Source organism: Cnephaeus nilssonii (assembly GCF_951640355.1).
Source record: "Cnephaeus nilssonii genome assembly, chromosome: 10".
NCBI lineage: Eukaryota > Metazoa > Chordata > Mammalia > Chiroptera > Vespertilionidae > Cnephaeus > Cnephaeus nilssonii.
This window is the reverse complement of record NC_137081.1, coordinates 55,214,355-55,229,882: the sequence shown is the minus strand read 5'-3', so window position 1 is coordinate 55,229,882 and position 15,528 is coordinate 55,214,355. Positions and strand designations below refer to the sequence as shown.

At 43.1% G+C, this 15,528-nt stretch overlaps 1 protein-coding gene across 1 annotated transcript in view; it reads right to left on the bottom strand.

Moving 5' to 3' along the window:
* Nucleotides 1-15,265, bottom strand: part of LOC307105926 (lymphocyte antigen 75-like) — a 91,174-nt gene extending 75,909 nt beyond the window's left edge. The window contains exons 1-3 of the mRNA XM_079781885.1: nucleotides 15,088-15,265; nucleotides 6,621-6,992; nucleotides 1,188-1,358 (exon numbers count right to left, since the gene is read on the bottom strand). Coding sequence (XP_079638011.1) covers nucleotides 1,188-1,358; nucleotides 6,621-6,992; nucleotides 15,088-15,181 — 637 coding nt within the window. The 5' untranslated portion in view covers nucleotides 15,182-15,265. The remainder of the gene's footprint in view (nucleotides 1-1,187; nucleotides 1,359-6,620; nucleotides 6,993-15,087) is intronic.
* Nucleotides 15,266-15,528: the final 263 nt, after the last annotated feature.

The window sequence follows — 15,528 nt, the reverse complement described above, 5'->3', positions numbered from 1 at the left end:
AACCACTGGCCCAGCATAAACCTCAATTGCCTGGAACTCTGCATTTTGAAGCTCGGCTTCCTCGAGGAGGTATGAGCATGACTAGATCAGCAGGATGGCTGCTGAGTAAGGCAGGATAGTACAGCTGTTCAGGACAAGGTCTGAGGGCTGGATTTCCTGGCTTTAAATCTTAGCTCTGAAATTGATTAGCTGTGTGACTTCAGGCAAGTGACTTAACCCCCCTGTGCCTCACTCACTTTGCTCATCTGTAAAATAAGGTTGTGTGAGGATTGCAGGAGTTAATAGAGGTTGAGTGCTTAGAATACTAACTGACACTTGGCAGGGCCTTATCAGTATTATTACTTGGGTCTGGAGCTGTTTGCTTTATCTTTACTACAGATTCCTCTAACCTAGTGTCCATTAAAAATGTTTCTTGAAAACATTACTTGAGTACCTACCACACTTCAAATACTGTGATCCCCTGTAAATCTCAACTGATTGGCAAGAAAATCTGTCTATTATATACCAGATAATAATACAACTGCTACTTTGGTCTCTTTCACTCTAAGGAACAGTCAATTCTTTAGCACATCCTGAATTGTTTGCTTCATGTAAGACACAATTAGAAAACATGCTCTGATCAATATATCGGATGGCAGAGGGAACAATTCACCAATTTTGAGACGGTCAGGGATAATGTCTCTTTTGCCCCCCACTCTTTGCTTCAGGCCATAAACATATTTAAGTGTCCACCATCCTAAAAGTGCTTTTTCAACCTATCTGCCCGTCGGACCACCACCTTGCCTCTCTTTTTCTTTTCCATAAAACTTAAGAGGCTTACTCACCTTCTGTTCATGGTGTAGTCCATTATAACCCAGCTTCCCTGACCACTGGTCTTTCAGATTGCTCTGTTAAAGGTCACCACTGCCCATGCTTTTTCTACTTCCTCTCCGAGAGGTATTTGTGCAAAATACCCTCTCATTATGTGTCTTCTGTGACACCATCCTGTCTTTGTTCTCTTCCAGGACTACTTTCGAAAGCAGGTTCATAGCTACACATTAGTTCTCCCTTTCCTCAAATATATACTCCTTATTTAGGATTATATTTGTTATAATCATTTCTGAATACCTTGGACTCTTCCTTCCCCTTTCGCCTCTGGGAAATGTTCTTTTTCTTTCCATATGTAAAGTGTACTAGTCCATACATACCTGGGTTTAAGCAAATACCCCACTCTTGATCATATTCATAATTTAAGGTGGTTGCACACCATGGCCCACTGTGCTCTTCATCAAGGATGCACTCGTGATGCCAGGTCTCAGCAATTAAGAATGGAAATTCACAAGGTCTCCCATAGGAGTTTCCATCTATGGTATATGTCTCTGTGGGGAGGGGTGGTGGGGGAGAGATAGAGGAAAGGAGAGTTAATCACTGGATAAGTTAACCCCTGGATAATCAGCTTCAATGAACTAATTTCTAAAACTGCTTTGGAAGAAAGGTGGTTGTTTTCACTTGTGAGCATACAGTATTTGGGCAGGCTGCGTGGTGTAGAAATTCACAGCACAAATGCTGATCGCTCAGGTCTGGACTTGAACGCTGGCTTCGCCACTGACCAACGGTGTGGCAGTGGACAAGCTCTCCAACCTCTATGAGCCTCAGTTTCTGCATTTGCAAATTAGGAAGAACAGTACCTAGCTCATAGGTTTGTTCATGAGGATTCAATGAGGTAATCCATGTGAAACTTCATTTACTGTGATATGATAAAGAGCTAAAACACCGTGGCTTGATCAAGTGAGGATCACTTGGCTACTGTGGTTGGCAGAGTATTTCACCAGAAGGGGTGCCCTGCCTGAGATTAAACGTATACTCTATATTCTTTTCTTTAGTAAGAGTGGGGCCAGTAAAATACCTTGGAATCACTGAAGCGGGGTGTGGACTTTGGAACCCACTGTGGAGTTAGAGACATGGACAAATCGCCCCGTTCTTCACCGACTGGTGGTAGAATTGAGGCTGTAGGTTTTGAGGAAGTGGGAGGAAGAGTTGCTGGATCTCTGAGTGAATTTTTGGAGAGGGGCAGCACATGGTAATTCAGGTTATAAAAGAAGAACCAGCTTCAACTGGGCAGTCATAGGACCAGCTGGTGACCAACGAGGCAGCAGAATCACTTTGTTCGTTTTAATAACTTTCCCTGGTACACTCATGCAGAGGAACTGAAAAGTTATTTTAACCTCAAATATGCCTGGAAATACTAGAGGAAGTGCTCAATACTTACGTTAATAACAGATCTCTTGGAAGGGTGTTTTTTTTTATAGAACAGCTAACCTTATAACTATTTTGGTCACCTTTTTCCACATCTGTAATTTTTTAAAAAACTATGATCATTACCAGATTAAAGAATGGCTGTTAGGTAAAGCATAGGAATCAGATCTTATCACCTTTTACCCGGTTAGTAGGGTCCCTTAGAATGTCTCTTCTATTTGCATAAAAGTGTACTTAAGATAGTATTTGGTTCCACATTCTTTATTATTCTCAAATGTTCATTTAACTGAAGTGTGATGTGGCAGGATAGTAAGAAGCTAGGAAAATTCCTTGACAAGTAGAATAATGGAAACTGAGCCTCAAGACAAAGGACTCATCGCTGGCTCTCTTGTCAGAGCACGCCCACACGTTGTATTTCTGCTGTTTTTCTCCTGAACTCTAAGGGTCCCACCAGACTTGCATTCATGGCTTACCTCATGAACCTGTCTCTAAGGCCCCCTTTTCTCTGATTTTCTCTCTCCTGTTGCTTCTTCTACCTTCAGCCCTTCCTTCGTTTCACAAACATGCTCTCAAAATCAACTGGACTTGCAGTGTGAAACCTTTCCCCGCTACAGGCGGGCCCACGGCAGACAGACCCACCCTGGACCCAGACCCCGTATGATAACAGTGAGACTTAACTTAATGTTAAACAGCAATACAGCAAAAGGTAAGAATAATTTAGATGTCTTTATTTGCAAAAAAATCTTTTGGTTTTGTTTTCCTCTGACATACAAATGGATCTGAACAGGGTATTTCTGTTAAAGAGTAATTTGTCCTTATATTTTATAAGGATCCTGCGTATAACCTAAGTTTTGTTTTTAACCATACTCAAACTCCCAAGACCTCATGACCAATTTCTCTTCCCATATTACAACACTTAATAGGAGAGTCCCTGAGCACAATGACTATTAATTATAGAAACATCAGTGTGTTTTTTTTTCTCTTCTAAATTCTTGTGTTTCTCAGACAAAGTGCTTTCACATGCATTTCTTTCACTTCCTCATTACCATAAGCCTCTGAAGTCAGTAGGGCAAGTATTACAAGTGAGCATCAATTGGCTACTGTGGTTGGCAGAGTATTTCACCTGCCTGAGATTACACATATACTCTATCTCCTTTTCTTTAGTAAAAGTGGGGCCAGTAAAATACCTTGGAATCACTGAAGGTGGGTGTGGACTTTGGAACTCACTGTGGAGTTAGAGACATGGACAAATAGCCCTGTGAAATCCCCGTTTTGCCGAGTAGTTAAATGAGTCAGCCAGTCCCTTAGTAGTAAGTGACAGGAACCAGCTCTTTGATTAGAGTCCTTAACATCTAAGGACAACTTGTGACAGCAATGGCTGCCTTCTCAGGTTTCAAGTTATGTTTCATAGCGGGAAGCTGGGCTTCCTTTAAAAAGCTCTCCTATTCACAATATGCTCTGCAGAATGATGGGCATATAACAACCACCCCAACGGCAGCTGTTAAATTATGCTCACTATTCACTATGAGTTTTATTCTCACACGTTTCTTTGCTGCTGCTAGATCTCTTTAAATGCCATCGGCTTCTCTAGAAAAAGAGGCTTTCCTGAGAAGAACCATCTCTGAATGGGGATAGCAGCCTTTAAAAAGATGAGGCACCTACATGGAAAAGTAATATACAATTTTTTTGGTAATATTAGACAAAGTACTTTCAATGGTTAAAAGAAGTTGGCAAGCTTCTAAGAGCTGCTCAAAATTTAGAGAGCTCTATAACCACGGCTCCAATCAAAGTCCATTTCCTCTGCATAATTCACCAAATGTTCAAAATAGGAAGAGTGCTAGCAAGGCCAAGATATCATAATGACATAAATGCCTATCTGGATCCTAGTCAAAGCAGTTTATTCTTAAAATGTATACAGCTAGTTTTCTCTGATGAACATGACTCACACAGGATGGGGGTTGGCTAGAGAGGCAGCCCCGGCCACAATGACAAATAAATGTTCTTATATTAGAAGTAAAATAACTTATACAGCAAAAGCCAAGGGAGAAATACAGTAGCTATATTTGGGGAACACAATCCTGGCGTGGAGCTGCAGCTTTGCTGGAACAAGCGTGGTAACTTTGGACTTCGCTTTGTTGCAACTCTGGTATCTTATCTTTCTTTCCTCTATATAGTTAGATAAGAAGCGGGGCAGGGACCCGTATGGGGAGTCTGAGAGACAGCAGTCCTAGAAAAAGTCCCTAACTTAAGACAGCAGTCTCTAATGTAAGAACAAGAAGGGACTACATAGATTTGAGCAAAATTGCCAGGACTTAATATTTGATTACATTCGAACGAATAGTGGGAGAGGAAATCAGGCCAACTCTAGGGTGACTTACAGATTTCTGACATACTTGACTTGGAAGGTACCAGTCACCAGGAGAGGAATGGGAAAGAGGAGGCAGATTTGGTCTTGACCTCTGTGCAAATTAAATCCTGAGGTTTAAGTTGACAAGTCAGAACTACATGTGCCTTCTCTTCGAAATTTATAAATTTATTTCAACATTTGCTGTTCCAAACACTATATGTGGGAACGCCAAGAAACCCTTTACGCCCCTTTGACTCTCTCTGGGGTGGTGCCCTAGATGGGTTCTCAACCTTTTTGGGGCCACCGGTCACTTTGACAGTGGGCCCCCTTCTCGGAAGAATATTATAAACGCATAAAATCAAACACATCGGACTACAAAGAAAACCTGTTATACTGACATGGAGGCATTTTGGGCACTGAAGGAACTTCAAATTACAACTATGTCCCTCAAAAGAATTAGAGGCAAGAGACAGAAAGAGTCCTGTCAAGAAAATTATACTTTCTGATCCCTGAACAAAGACAATGAAACAAGTAAAATCCAGTTCAAAAGGTATTTTGTTTCGTTCCACGTTTTCTCTTAGTTGCCAAGTTGGAGAAGGCTTGACAGCACAAAATTTAAACGTGCCATTAAGAAAGCAGTTGCTTTTTAAGGCCAGGGGGAAACTGGCTAGCAGAAACAGACATGTTCAAATAGGCAAGGGCTGAGGATCGAAGAAATGGAAAACCCCACCCCTAATTCTCTAATATTTCCCCGAAACAGCAGAACCTGACATCTCAGAGGCAGCTGCATCTGCACTAGAACATAGAAGGGGGTTCCCTCAGGACAAAACTTGCGCAGATAAGGGAAAAAATGGGAGACCAGATTATACTTAAATGAACTTTAAGAGAAGAGGGGGAAAAATCTCCGTAAAGTTGTGTAAATTTACAAAGAAGAGCAAAGGTGAGATAATAGTTAAGACTTAAAAGGTAATTAAATATACACTGAGTGGCCAGATTATTATGATCTCTGAATGCATAATAATCTGGCCACTCAGTGTACTAACGTATAAGGGAAAGCTTGCAAATTTTGATATGTCAAGGGACCAGGAGATAGTGGCCTCCAGCCTCTGGCTAGTAAGTCCTCTTGTTTCTTTCTAACTACCCACAATGCAGTTCTTATACACGGAAAAACCTTATTTTAAAATCCCAACTCTGTGGTCAGTCTACACTGAGTGGCCAGATTATTATGCGTTCAGAGATCATAATAATCTGGTCACTCAATGTATATGTATATCTCAACTTCTGATGTAATTTAGAACAACATAATGAAAAAAGACTTGCTTGGGGGATAGCTATTTACATTTAGAGGTTTGAAAAATAAATCTGCTTGTTCTTTTTAAACTTCAAAATTCCTTTTGATCAAGTCTCTAGACTCAGAACAAAGTTCACAATCAACTCCCCAAAAGGCAATAATCATGTACTCATTTTTGGAAGCAACTGAGAAAAAGTTAACTATCACAGTGTAATAGGCACACCAAAAATAAAAATAAGTACATAAATCCACACGAGGTGCCTAAGTTTTTCCATTACATCAAAATCTGCAGATAAGAAAAAATATATTTCAGTTTTTTTTCCTCTTTCTTCTTTCTTCTTTTATAATTTAAAATAGGTCCAACTTTACTACATCATTTGACTTTTGTCCTGTACGAAGGATTTCCTGTTACCCTAACTTTTCCTTTGCTCTGGAGTTCAGGACGTAATCATGAAAAGTATGTCAACATATGCTCAGGCATCAGGGAGATTTTCAATTCCAGGGTGGCACAGAATTGCTGTGTGACCTGTGACAAGACGTGTACCTCCCTCTCCCAGCCTTGCCTGTAACAGAGGGCAAACAGCACCGAACCCACAGGGATAGTTCAGAGCTACTGCCCAGTGCCTGGAACTGAAGACTAGCTCACTGCCCATACCCCTGTACAACTTTGTGGTCAGTTGTGCATGTTTAACAGCACATTTACCAAACACAACAGCAAAGGAGTCCAAGTCCCTCTCCGATACTCACCATGGTAAGGCTGGGCACAGAGGCTTTCCCCCGAGCCTCCTTTCTTCCAGCCGTCAGATGAATTTGTGCTTGCTATGGCGAGTCCACCCTTCAGAGCCAACCTGGACTGGGCAGCTCCATACAGAGAGTGGTGCTCGCACTTCCACCACAGCATGGCTCTGGAGTCGCAGTTGAACATCCTCAAGGAGTCCGTGGACTTGGTAATATCGAGGCCAAGGCACTTCTGGGATTGCAAGTGAAAGAGCCGATGCTGGGACACCCACTTCCACAACATGTCCTCAGTGTGGTCACACTCCTTGGCTATTATCCAGTCATTCAGCGGCTTGATACACTGGCCCGTGTTTTCATTGACGATGGTGAATGGATCATTCCCTGAGTCAAGACAGACAAAGAAGAGGTTCCAGGATTCTGAATTATGTGGCCAATGTGCCTTGGCCCCTGCTGGCTGGGGAGAATGTGAGCACCGTGGGACCGTTCCTACCCTCCACGCTGTGTAAACTGTGATGTACTACAAGGTCAGAGGACAGTGGTGGCCAGCGAGGCAGTATGGTGTAGGGGATGAGCCTGGGCTCTCGGGCCCCTCTGCCTGGGTTCAGTCTGCCTCTGCTACTTGCTAGTCATGTGATCAAGGCAAGTTATTTAACTGCTGTACCTCAGTTTCTGCTGTTGTAAAAACAGTACTTCATACAGTAGATGTGAGGATGAAATGAGCTTATACATACAAAGCACTTAGAATAGTAGGTCTATTGTTATTATTATTCCATGAAATGGCACCCCCCTCCTTTATTTAACAAGATAAGGAAACTCCTTAGTTTTCATTTCCTTAAGACAGGTGGTTTACAGTCAATGAAAAATTCTGGACAACTCTGTCTTGCTTCCACTTTACTACGGCAGGTAAATTGTTACATGCCATTGACATGTCTCAGAGGAAATGGGCAGGTAAATTACTACATGTCATTGATGTGTCTCAGAGGAGAAGGGCAGACTTCTGAGGGTCCAGAGGAGATGGAGGTCTGGTTCTGAGGGAAGAGGGGAATCTTGGCCAACTCCATCGTAGCACCTCCAGGGAGGTGAAGGGAAACCCTGGGGAGGGGCTGAGGGTAGGAGGCTTATGGTGTGAGTCACCTTGGAGCCCAAATCTGAGCCTCAGCAATCACCTGAGCCACAGGATTTAAGACCCAGTAGGATCGGACAATGGAAAACTCAGAAGTAACCAGTGTTGAGCTGAAGGCGAAAGAGAGGAACCTCCCTGAATGCTCCCGGCAGTTTTGCACGAGCTGGGGAAGTCGGCAGTAACAAAGAAACCGAAATTCTGTTAACCTGGTGAAATGGGACCTCAGAATAAAATGTAATTTGCTATTATGAAAATAAAGTAATGCATTGTTTCTTGCACACCTAAGTTTGTGGAGCAAGATTCACATCTGTCACAACAATCTACAACTGAACAATTTGATCAGTGCTTTTATAAAGAAACATTTTTTTAAAGTTATAGCACATCGCTTCATGTTGATGAGAGTAAAGCTGAAATAGTTCTGACAAACTTAAATAATCACGATCAATGAACCAAAGTATTCAGCAGGACCTATAAAATGTTAGTTCCCAAAAGGCACTTTCATTTTGATGCCAGTTTCACAATCACTTATTTGACTAATATTAAACACCTTTTCTAATAATAATTCACCGGCTTTCAGAGTGACACGTTTTCATTCAAAGGACTTGAGGGGGGATTTAACTATGTAAATAATAAACTATAGAATTAAGTCCAATTCCAGTTTGAACTTTGGACAGAGCTTTTTGTTTAAATAGCAGCAGCAGCTACAAGAGAAATGATAGGAAAAACAAAATCATTTAAAACTCTGTTATTTCTGCTCTCAAATCTGTATTTTAAAATATAGCAGAGGGTTGAAGCTAAGTATGTTTGCCCTCACTCTTTCTCCCTTGACATCACTCTTGTCATTCTCTACTTTGTGGACACAGTTTGGGAAGATAGTCAACAAAAAAAGAAAACGTACTATCTTAGAAGATTATCGCTCACACTTTCTCTAAAGCCCTCCTCCCACATTTCCAATAGCCACTCAGCCCCAGGATGCAGCTCTTTATTAAACTATTCTCTCTCATCTCTCCAAAATAAATCTGGTGTTCCCAGGTATCAGGAGTTACTGCAGAAAAAGAGAAGTCTGCTCCTGCAAAAAAAAAAAATAATAATAATAATAAAAAATAGGTGGCTACCACCCTTTGCTGTGGCCTCCCTGCTCTCTTTCCTGGGCACTCAGCTCTGTGCCCCTCAACCCCAACCAGGTGAACTGGACACGGAGCAGCTTTGCCTATCTTTGTGGCTTGGAGTTCTAGATTTTTCAGGTTGCCTCTGCCAAATCCAAAGGATTAGCTATGGCTCTCAGTGCAGTGGCAGTGGAATAAGGAGTTAGGGATCCTAGATTAAAGACCTATCTCTGCTACCAGTTAGCCAGGAGACCTTGGGGAAGTCACTTAATCTCCCCGGGGACTTCATATCTCCAAATGTAAGATGAAAGTAGTGGAGCATAAGGTATCGAATCCACTTCTAATTCTAACACATGCTTCCAGAAGATAACAGTTTCCCAGTCTTGCAGGTTTTATTGGTCTTTGCTAAGTTCATTGCATATTGTTCTTTTAAAAAATATTTTTATTGACAAAGTTGGAGGGATCACAGTACCAGATATCAAACTATATTACAAAGCCACTGTTCTCAAAACTTCCTGGTACTGGCACAAGAACAGACATATAGATCAAAATGGAACCGAACAGAGAACCCAGAAATCGACCCAAGCCATTATGCTCAATAAATATTTAACAAAGGAGGCAAGAGCATACAATGGAATCAAGTCAATCTCTTCAATAAATGGTGTTGGGAAAATTGGTCAGATACATGCAAAAAAAAAATGAAACTAGACCACCAACTTTCACCATACACAAAAATAAACTCAAAATAGATAAAGGACTTAAACGTAAAATGGGAAACCATAAAAATCTTAGAAGAATCCACAGGCAGCAAAATAGCAGATACATGTTGTAGCAATATCTTTGCCCATACAGCTCCTAGGGCAATGGAAACTAAGGAGAAAATAAATAAATGGGATTACATGAAAATAAAAAGCTTCTGCACAGCAAAAGAAACCATCAACAAAACAACAAGAAAGCTCACTGCATGGGAGAACATATTTGCCAATGTTATATCTGATAAGGCTTTAATCTCCAACATTTGCCGGGAACTCCTACAACTTAACAAAAGGAAGATAAACAATCCAATCAAAAAACGGGCAAAGGACCTAAATAGATGCTTTTCGAAAGAGGACTTACAGAAGGCCAAGAGACACATGAAAAAATGCTCAAAGTCACTAATCATCTGAGATTAGATGCAAATCAAAACAACAATGAGGTACCATCTCACACCTGTCAGAATGGCTATCATTAACAAATCAACAAAGGGCAAGTGCTGGCAAGGATTCGGAGAAAAAGGAACCCTCATGCACTGCTGGTGGGAATGCAGACTGGTGCAGCCACGGTGGAGAACAGTATGGAGTTTCCTCAAAAAGTTAAAAATGGAACTCCCATTTGACCCAGTAATTCTACTTCTAGGACTATATCCCAAGAAACTAGAAACACCAATCAGAAAGGATATATGCACGCCTATGTTCATAGCAGCACAATTTACAATAGCTAAGATTTGGAAACAGCCTAAGTGCCCATCAGCAGATGAAAGGATTAAAAAACCGTGATACATCTACACAATGGAATACTACGCTGCTATAAAAAAAAGAAGGAACTTTTACCATTTGCAACAGCATGGATGGAACTGGAGAGCATTATGCTAAGCAAAATAAGGCAGTTGGAGAAAGATAAATATTACAGGATCTCACTCACTTGTGGAATATAATAAACAACATAAACTAACGAACAAAAATAGATCCAAAAGACAGAGAAACACCAAACGGACCATCAAACTTCAGAGGGAAGGCAGGGGAGGACGGGGGTGGGGTGGGGTAAGAGATCAACCAAAGGACTTGTATGCATGCATACTAGTATTAGCATAACCAATGGACATAGACACTGGGGTGGTGGGGGCTTATCCTGGGGGTGGGAGTGGCCAGGATGGGGGAAAAAGGAGATATATGTAATACTTTATACAATAAAAAATTTTTTTTATTGAAGTTATTGGGGTGACACTGGTTAATAAAATTATATAGATTTCAAGTATATAATTCTATAACACATCATTTATATATTGTATTGTGTTCATCATTCAAAGTCAAGTCTCTTTCCATCACCACTTCCCCCACCCTTTACCCTCTTCTACCTCCTCCCAACCCTCTTTCTCTCTGGTAATCACCATACTGTTATTTGTGTCTATGAGTTGTTTTTTCTTAATTCATTCACCTTTTTCACCCAGGCCCTAAGTCCTCTCTCCTCTGACAGCTGTCAGTCTGTTTTCTATCTATGGATCTGTTTCTATTTTGTTTGTTTATTTTATTCATTTGATTCCACATATAAGTGAAATCATATGATATTTGTCTTTCTCTGACTGGCTTATTTCACTCAGCATAACACTCTCCAGCTCCATCCAGAGTGTCACAAAAGGTAAGATTTTCTTCTTTTTAACGGCCAAGTAGTATTCCATTGTGTAAATGTACCACAGCTTTTTTTTTTTTTAATCTACTTGTCTATTTTTGGGCACTTAGGCTGCTTCCAAATCTTGGCTATTGCAAATAATACTGCAATGAACATAGGAGTGCATGCTGCATATTGGTCTTGAACCAATGTCCACAACTTTATTATGTCATACTAATGTTAGCAGCATTTTAGGTCATTCTAATCGCATTTGTATTGAGCATGTGCACTGAGGTGACAGTGATGCTTTACAAATGCTCTTCAGAAGAGAAGAAATATGTACCCTTTTCCATTTATTTCTGGGATTCCTGGAGGTTTGACAAGCTTGTAGAGACCATAGGAGAGGTGTAATGTACAGTAGCATGGAATAGTTATGTTAAAGAGGAGTTGCCCAGCTTCTTACCTAATTGCAACACCTAAGTTTCTAGCTACTTGCTCATTCTAAACTTGTCTTTTACCCTAGTATAAACATCAATATTGGGTACATATATTTTTTTGAATTAGTGTTTTGGGTTTCTTTGGATTAATTCCCAGAAGTGTAATCACTGGGCCATAAGGCAGTTCCATTTTTATTTATTTTTTTAGGCAACTCCATACTTCTTTCTACAGTGGCTGTACCAATCTGCATTCCCACAAACAGTGCACAAGGGTTCCCCTTTCTCTATACATGTGCCCCTATGTTCATTGCAGTATTATTTACAATAGCCAAGATTTGGAAGCAGCCCAAGTGTCCATCAGTAGATGAGTGGATAAAAAAGCTTTGGTAAATTTACACAATAGAATACTACCCTGCCATAAAAAGGAAAAATATTTTACTCTTTGTGACAGTATGGATGGATCTGGAGAACATTATGCTAAGTGAAAAAGCTAGTCACAGAACAAGTACCATATGATTTTACTCGTATGTGAAATTTAATGAACAAACTGAACTACCAAGCAAAACAGACAGACTCATAGATAGAGAGCAGACAAACAACTCTGATTGGGAGGGAATATTGGGGAAAGGGGTGTGCAGGGTTTGAGCAAAAAAAGATTAAAAAAAAAGAGAGAACTCATGAACAATGTGGATGGGATGGGGATGGGGTGGATGAAGGGGAAGAGGCATAGAGGGGGAAAGTGATGATGGAAAAAGTAAGTAAAATAAAATAAATATCAATGTTTGACATCTATGCTGGTCACTTAGCATAGGCATTTATTATTGATATGATTTAAGGAAACTTGTTATTTGCCTTCATGCATAATGTATAAACATTCGTCCATAATATATAAGCTAGGGAGAGTCTTGTCTCCTCACGATATGGCCCCATCTTCCCTTACCCTTAGCAGGAGCTGTTCAGCCTGCCTCAGCTTGTGACTCTATTGGGATGGTAGGTTGAAGAGTGAGAAGGACTGAGAAAGTGTGAAAATAATTTCTTATTTAGAAAATTTGTTAAATAAAGGTGAATAAAATATTTCAGAAATGCATTACACTTTGAAAAGATATAGAGCAATTTACAAAAACGATCCTTTTTTAATAGCTTTATATTGCATCTTGTTCACTTAACAACTTCATGCTGGTCCTATATGGAATTTTAATCTTTCTCTCCAAACATAATATTGGGACACATCTAAATGGCAGAGGTTGATAAAAAAGAAGCCCCATCACCCCCTAGTAGCACTTTCTGTATGCTTTATTTTACATAAACATTCTAGTGGTGTTTGAGAGGAAATGGCTACGTAGCATTATCATAAGTTGAAAATGAATTTTTAGTATTTTCACATCCATCAATGGAAAACTATTCTTATTGTCTGATCATTAAGTAATTCCTATCTTCCAAGCTCTAAACCAAAGAGCTTTGCCCATTCCAAAGAGAAGCTGGACGTCAATATTTTACAACTACAGACAAATGGAGAGAGGGAGATGCTTGGGAAGGCCAGAGGATGAAGGCTGCAGCATTTTTAATTTCAGGGGAACTCCCACAGCCCACACGGTTGAGCATTTTTTGGAGTCACAAAATCATGTGTGCAGTGAACAGGTGCAGCAGGAGGCAACGAGCACTCTGGGTTTGCCAGTTCAAAACGGGTCCTGAAGTGACGGTTGGGACAGGTCCTGAATATGATGGCAGTCCACCAGAAGTCAGAAAGTCACGGAGCCCAGATTGAATGGTGTGGGCTGGTGAGAGCCTCAGCAGTTCCTGAAGGATTGGTTTACTTCCAGCTGTTAGCTCTCCAATGAGGCAAAAAGGTAAACGAAGCCACTGGCACCTCCCCAGGAACGCAGAGGTACTCCTCCAGCATCTGAGCAACCCAGACCACCTGCACACACCTAGCCAACATGTGATGAGATGCATGCGGTCAGCAGCATCGTGAAGCTGACAGACTGCCAAACAAGCTACGGAAATGGCTGGGGTTTCAAACTTCCAGGGCTTTCTTTAACAGGACCACAAGTCTGGTCTGAGGGTGTGAGAAAGCCAACCCAGAGCAGCTGCTAACCGGGAGGAAGGATACAAGAAAACAAATGAGGACCGAGTGCAGGGTGGTTGCAGTTAACCCTTTGCTCTTTGCTTGGGGTTGATGAGAAAGGCCAGGGATTGTAGAGTTTGCCAAATTCTGTCCGAGACACAAAATAGATCCAGCTGCAACAGATGTAGATAGAAACCAAGTGTTTAGTGACTGAAAGGTTAGTGTGTTAGACTATAAGTTAGTTGCTGCAGTAAATATGTTCTCCCTGGATTGCGGGGCGGGCTTGATTAGAATTCTCACAGCAATAAAGGACTTTTGGTAGCTTCCAACACAGAGAGGGTCAAAGAAGAATGGAGAAGTGGGAACCAGAGGAGGGTCCTGGAGGAGGGCAGGGTGATGTCACTGACACTCTGAGAAACCTCTTCCCAACACTCTCTGAAAAAAGTCCAACTTGCATAGTAACTTAGTTCACCTGCAAAGAAAACAAGATCCACACCCCATGTGAAGTTTTCAAAAAATTCCCTTGACCATCTTTTACTTCCTCTTACAGCAAAGACAAGCGGTGGGTGGGGACTCACCAAGTCTTGAGCACAGCTCTGCCAAGGCAAAAAGAGAAAGCAAAAGCAAGCTCCAGTCGCTGCCAAGGGGGATGGTGAGGCTAAGACTACCTAGAGCATCTGCTAAGGTGGTAGGTTCCGGGTCCTGCTTCCACAGTGAGAGGCAGGAAATCTCAGGGTAGGCGACCTGCCCTCCAGCGAGAGGCTCAGGGTGAGCCTTTGGGGGTGATAAACCAACGAGGAGAAAGGGCTGCTGCTCCAGGCACTGAGGGGAGGACATCACAGCAGTCAGAATCCCGATCACTGCAAGAGACATGGCTTAACCTGGCTTCCTTTCACGTGCATCCCTGGGCACGGTGAGGTCGGGAAATCATTACTCATCCTTGGCGCTGTGGGTGGAGAGCGCCTCTGGACACGCTAAGTGGCAAAAGTGATCCAGGGGATGGGAAGGGAGGAGTACTGAGAAGCCCTATACTCCAGGGAAGCAAGTTGGAGGAGAGAGGATGAGGGAGGCGGGGGAGGGAAGACCCAGAAAAGACTGCGCCTCCCCTACGCTGGGCTCCTAGCCCTCGGCTCCGGAAAGGCCCGGCCCTCCCACGCCCCACGCCGCCATCCTCCAGTCCCCGCCACCCCGACCGAGGGCAACCGAGCACCTTCTCCCCAGTCCTCTCCTTCGGCTCCCTGGTCCGGCTCCAGACCCCCGAGCAAAGCAGCGATGACGGGACCCTGGAGCTCAGCCCTAACCCGAACCGGGGGAAGTCAGCAGCCCTGGCAGCGTCGAGGCCCCCCGCCGGCTGGCGGGCGGACGCACCCTCCCCGGTTACCTGCGCGGCCAAAGGGCTCCGCCAGCTCGAAGCACTGAAGGAGCAGCACGAGGAGCTCCGCCGCGCAGCGAGGGGTGGCCCAGCGCGTCCTCATCCTGAGCCGGCCCTACCGGGTGCCCGGGCGCAGGTGACACCCAGCCTTGCGGGTGCGCCCAACCTGCCCCACCAGCGCCCTGGCCCTTCGGCTCCCGGGGCGCGCTGGCCCCGCCCCCGCCCCCTCAGCCAATCGGATCGCCATGAAGTGGGTCCCCGGGCGGGGCGGGGCGGGGTAGGAGGCGGGAAGATGACGCACAAGGAGCTTTGCGCACCTGCGACGGGCGGGACCGCGAGGAGGCGGGAAGTGATCGCGCGCCGACGAGCTGAGCCGTGCAGACGGCCGGGCTTGGGGGTCCTGGCCCTGCCTCCGATCCACCGAGTCCCCGAGACGCGGCTGGCTGGGCC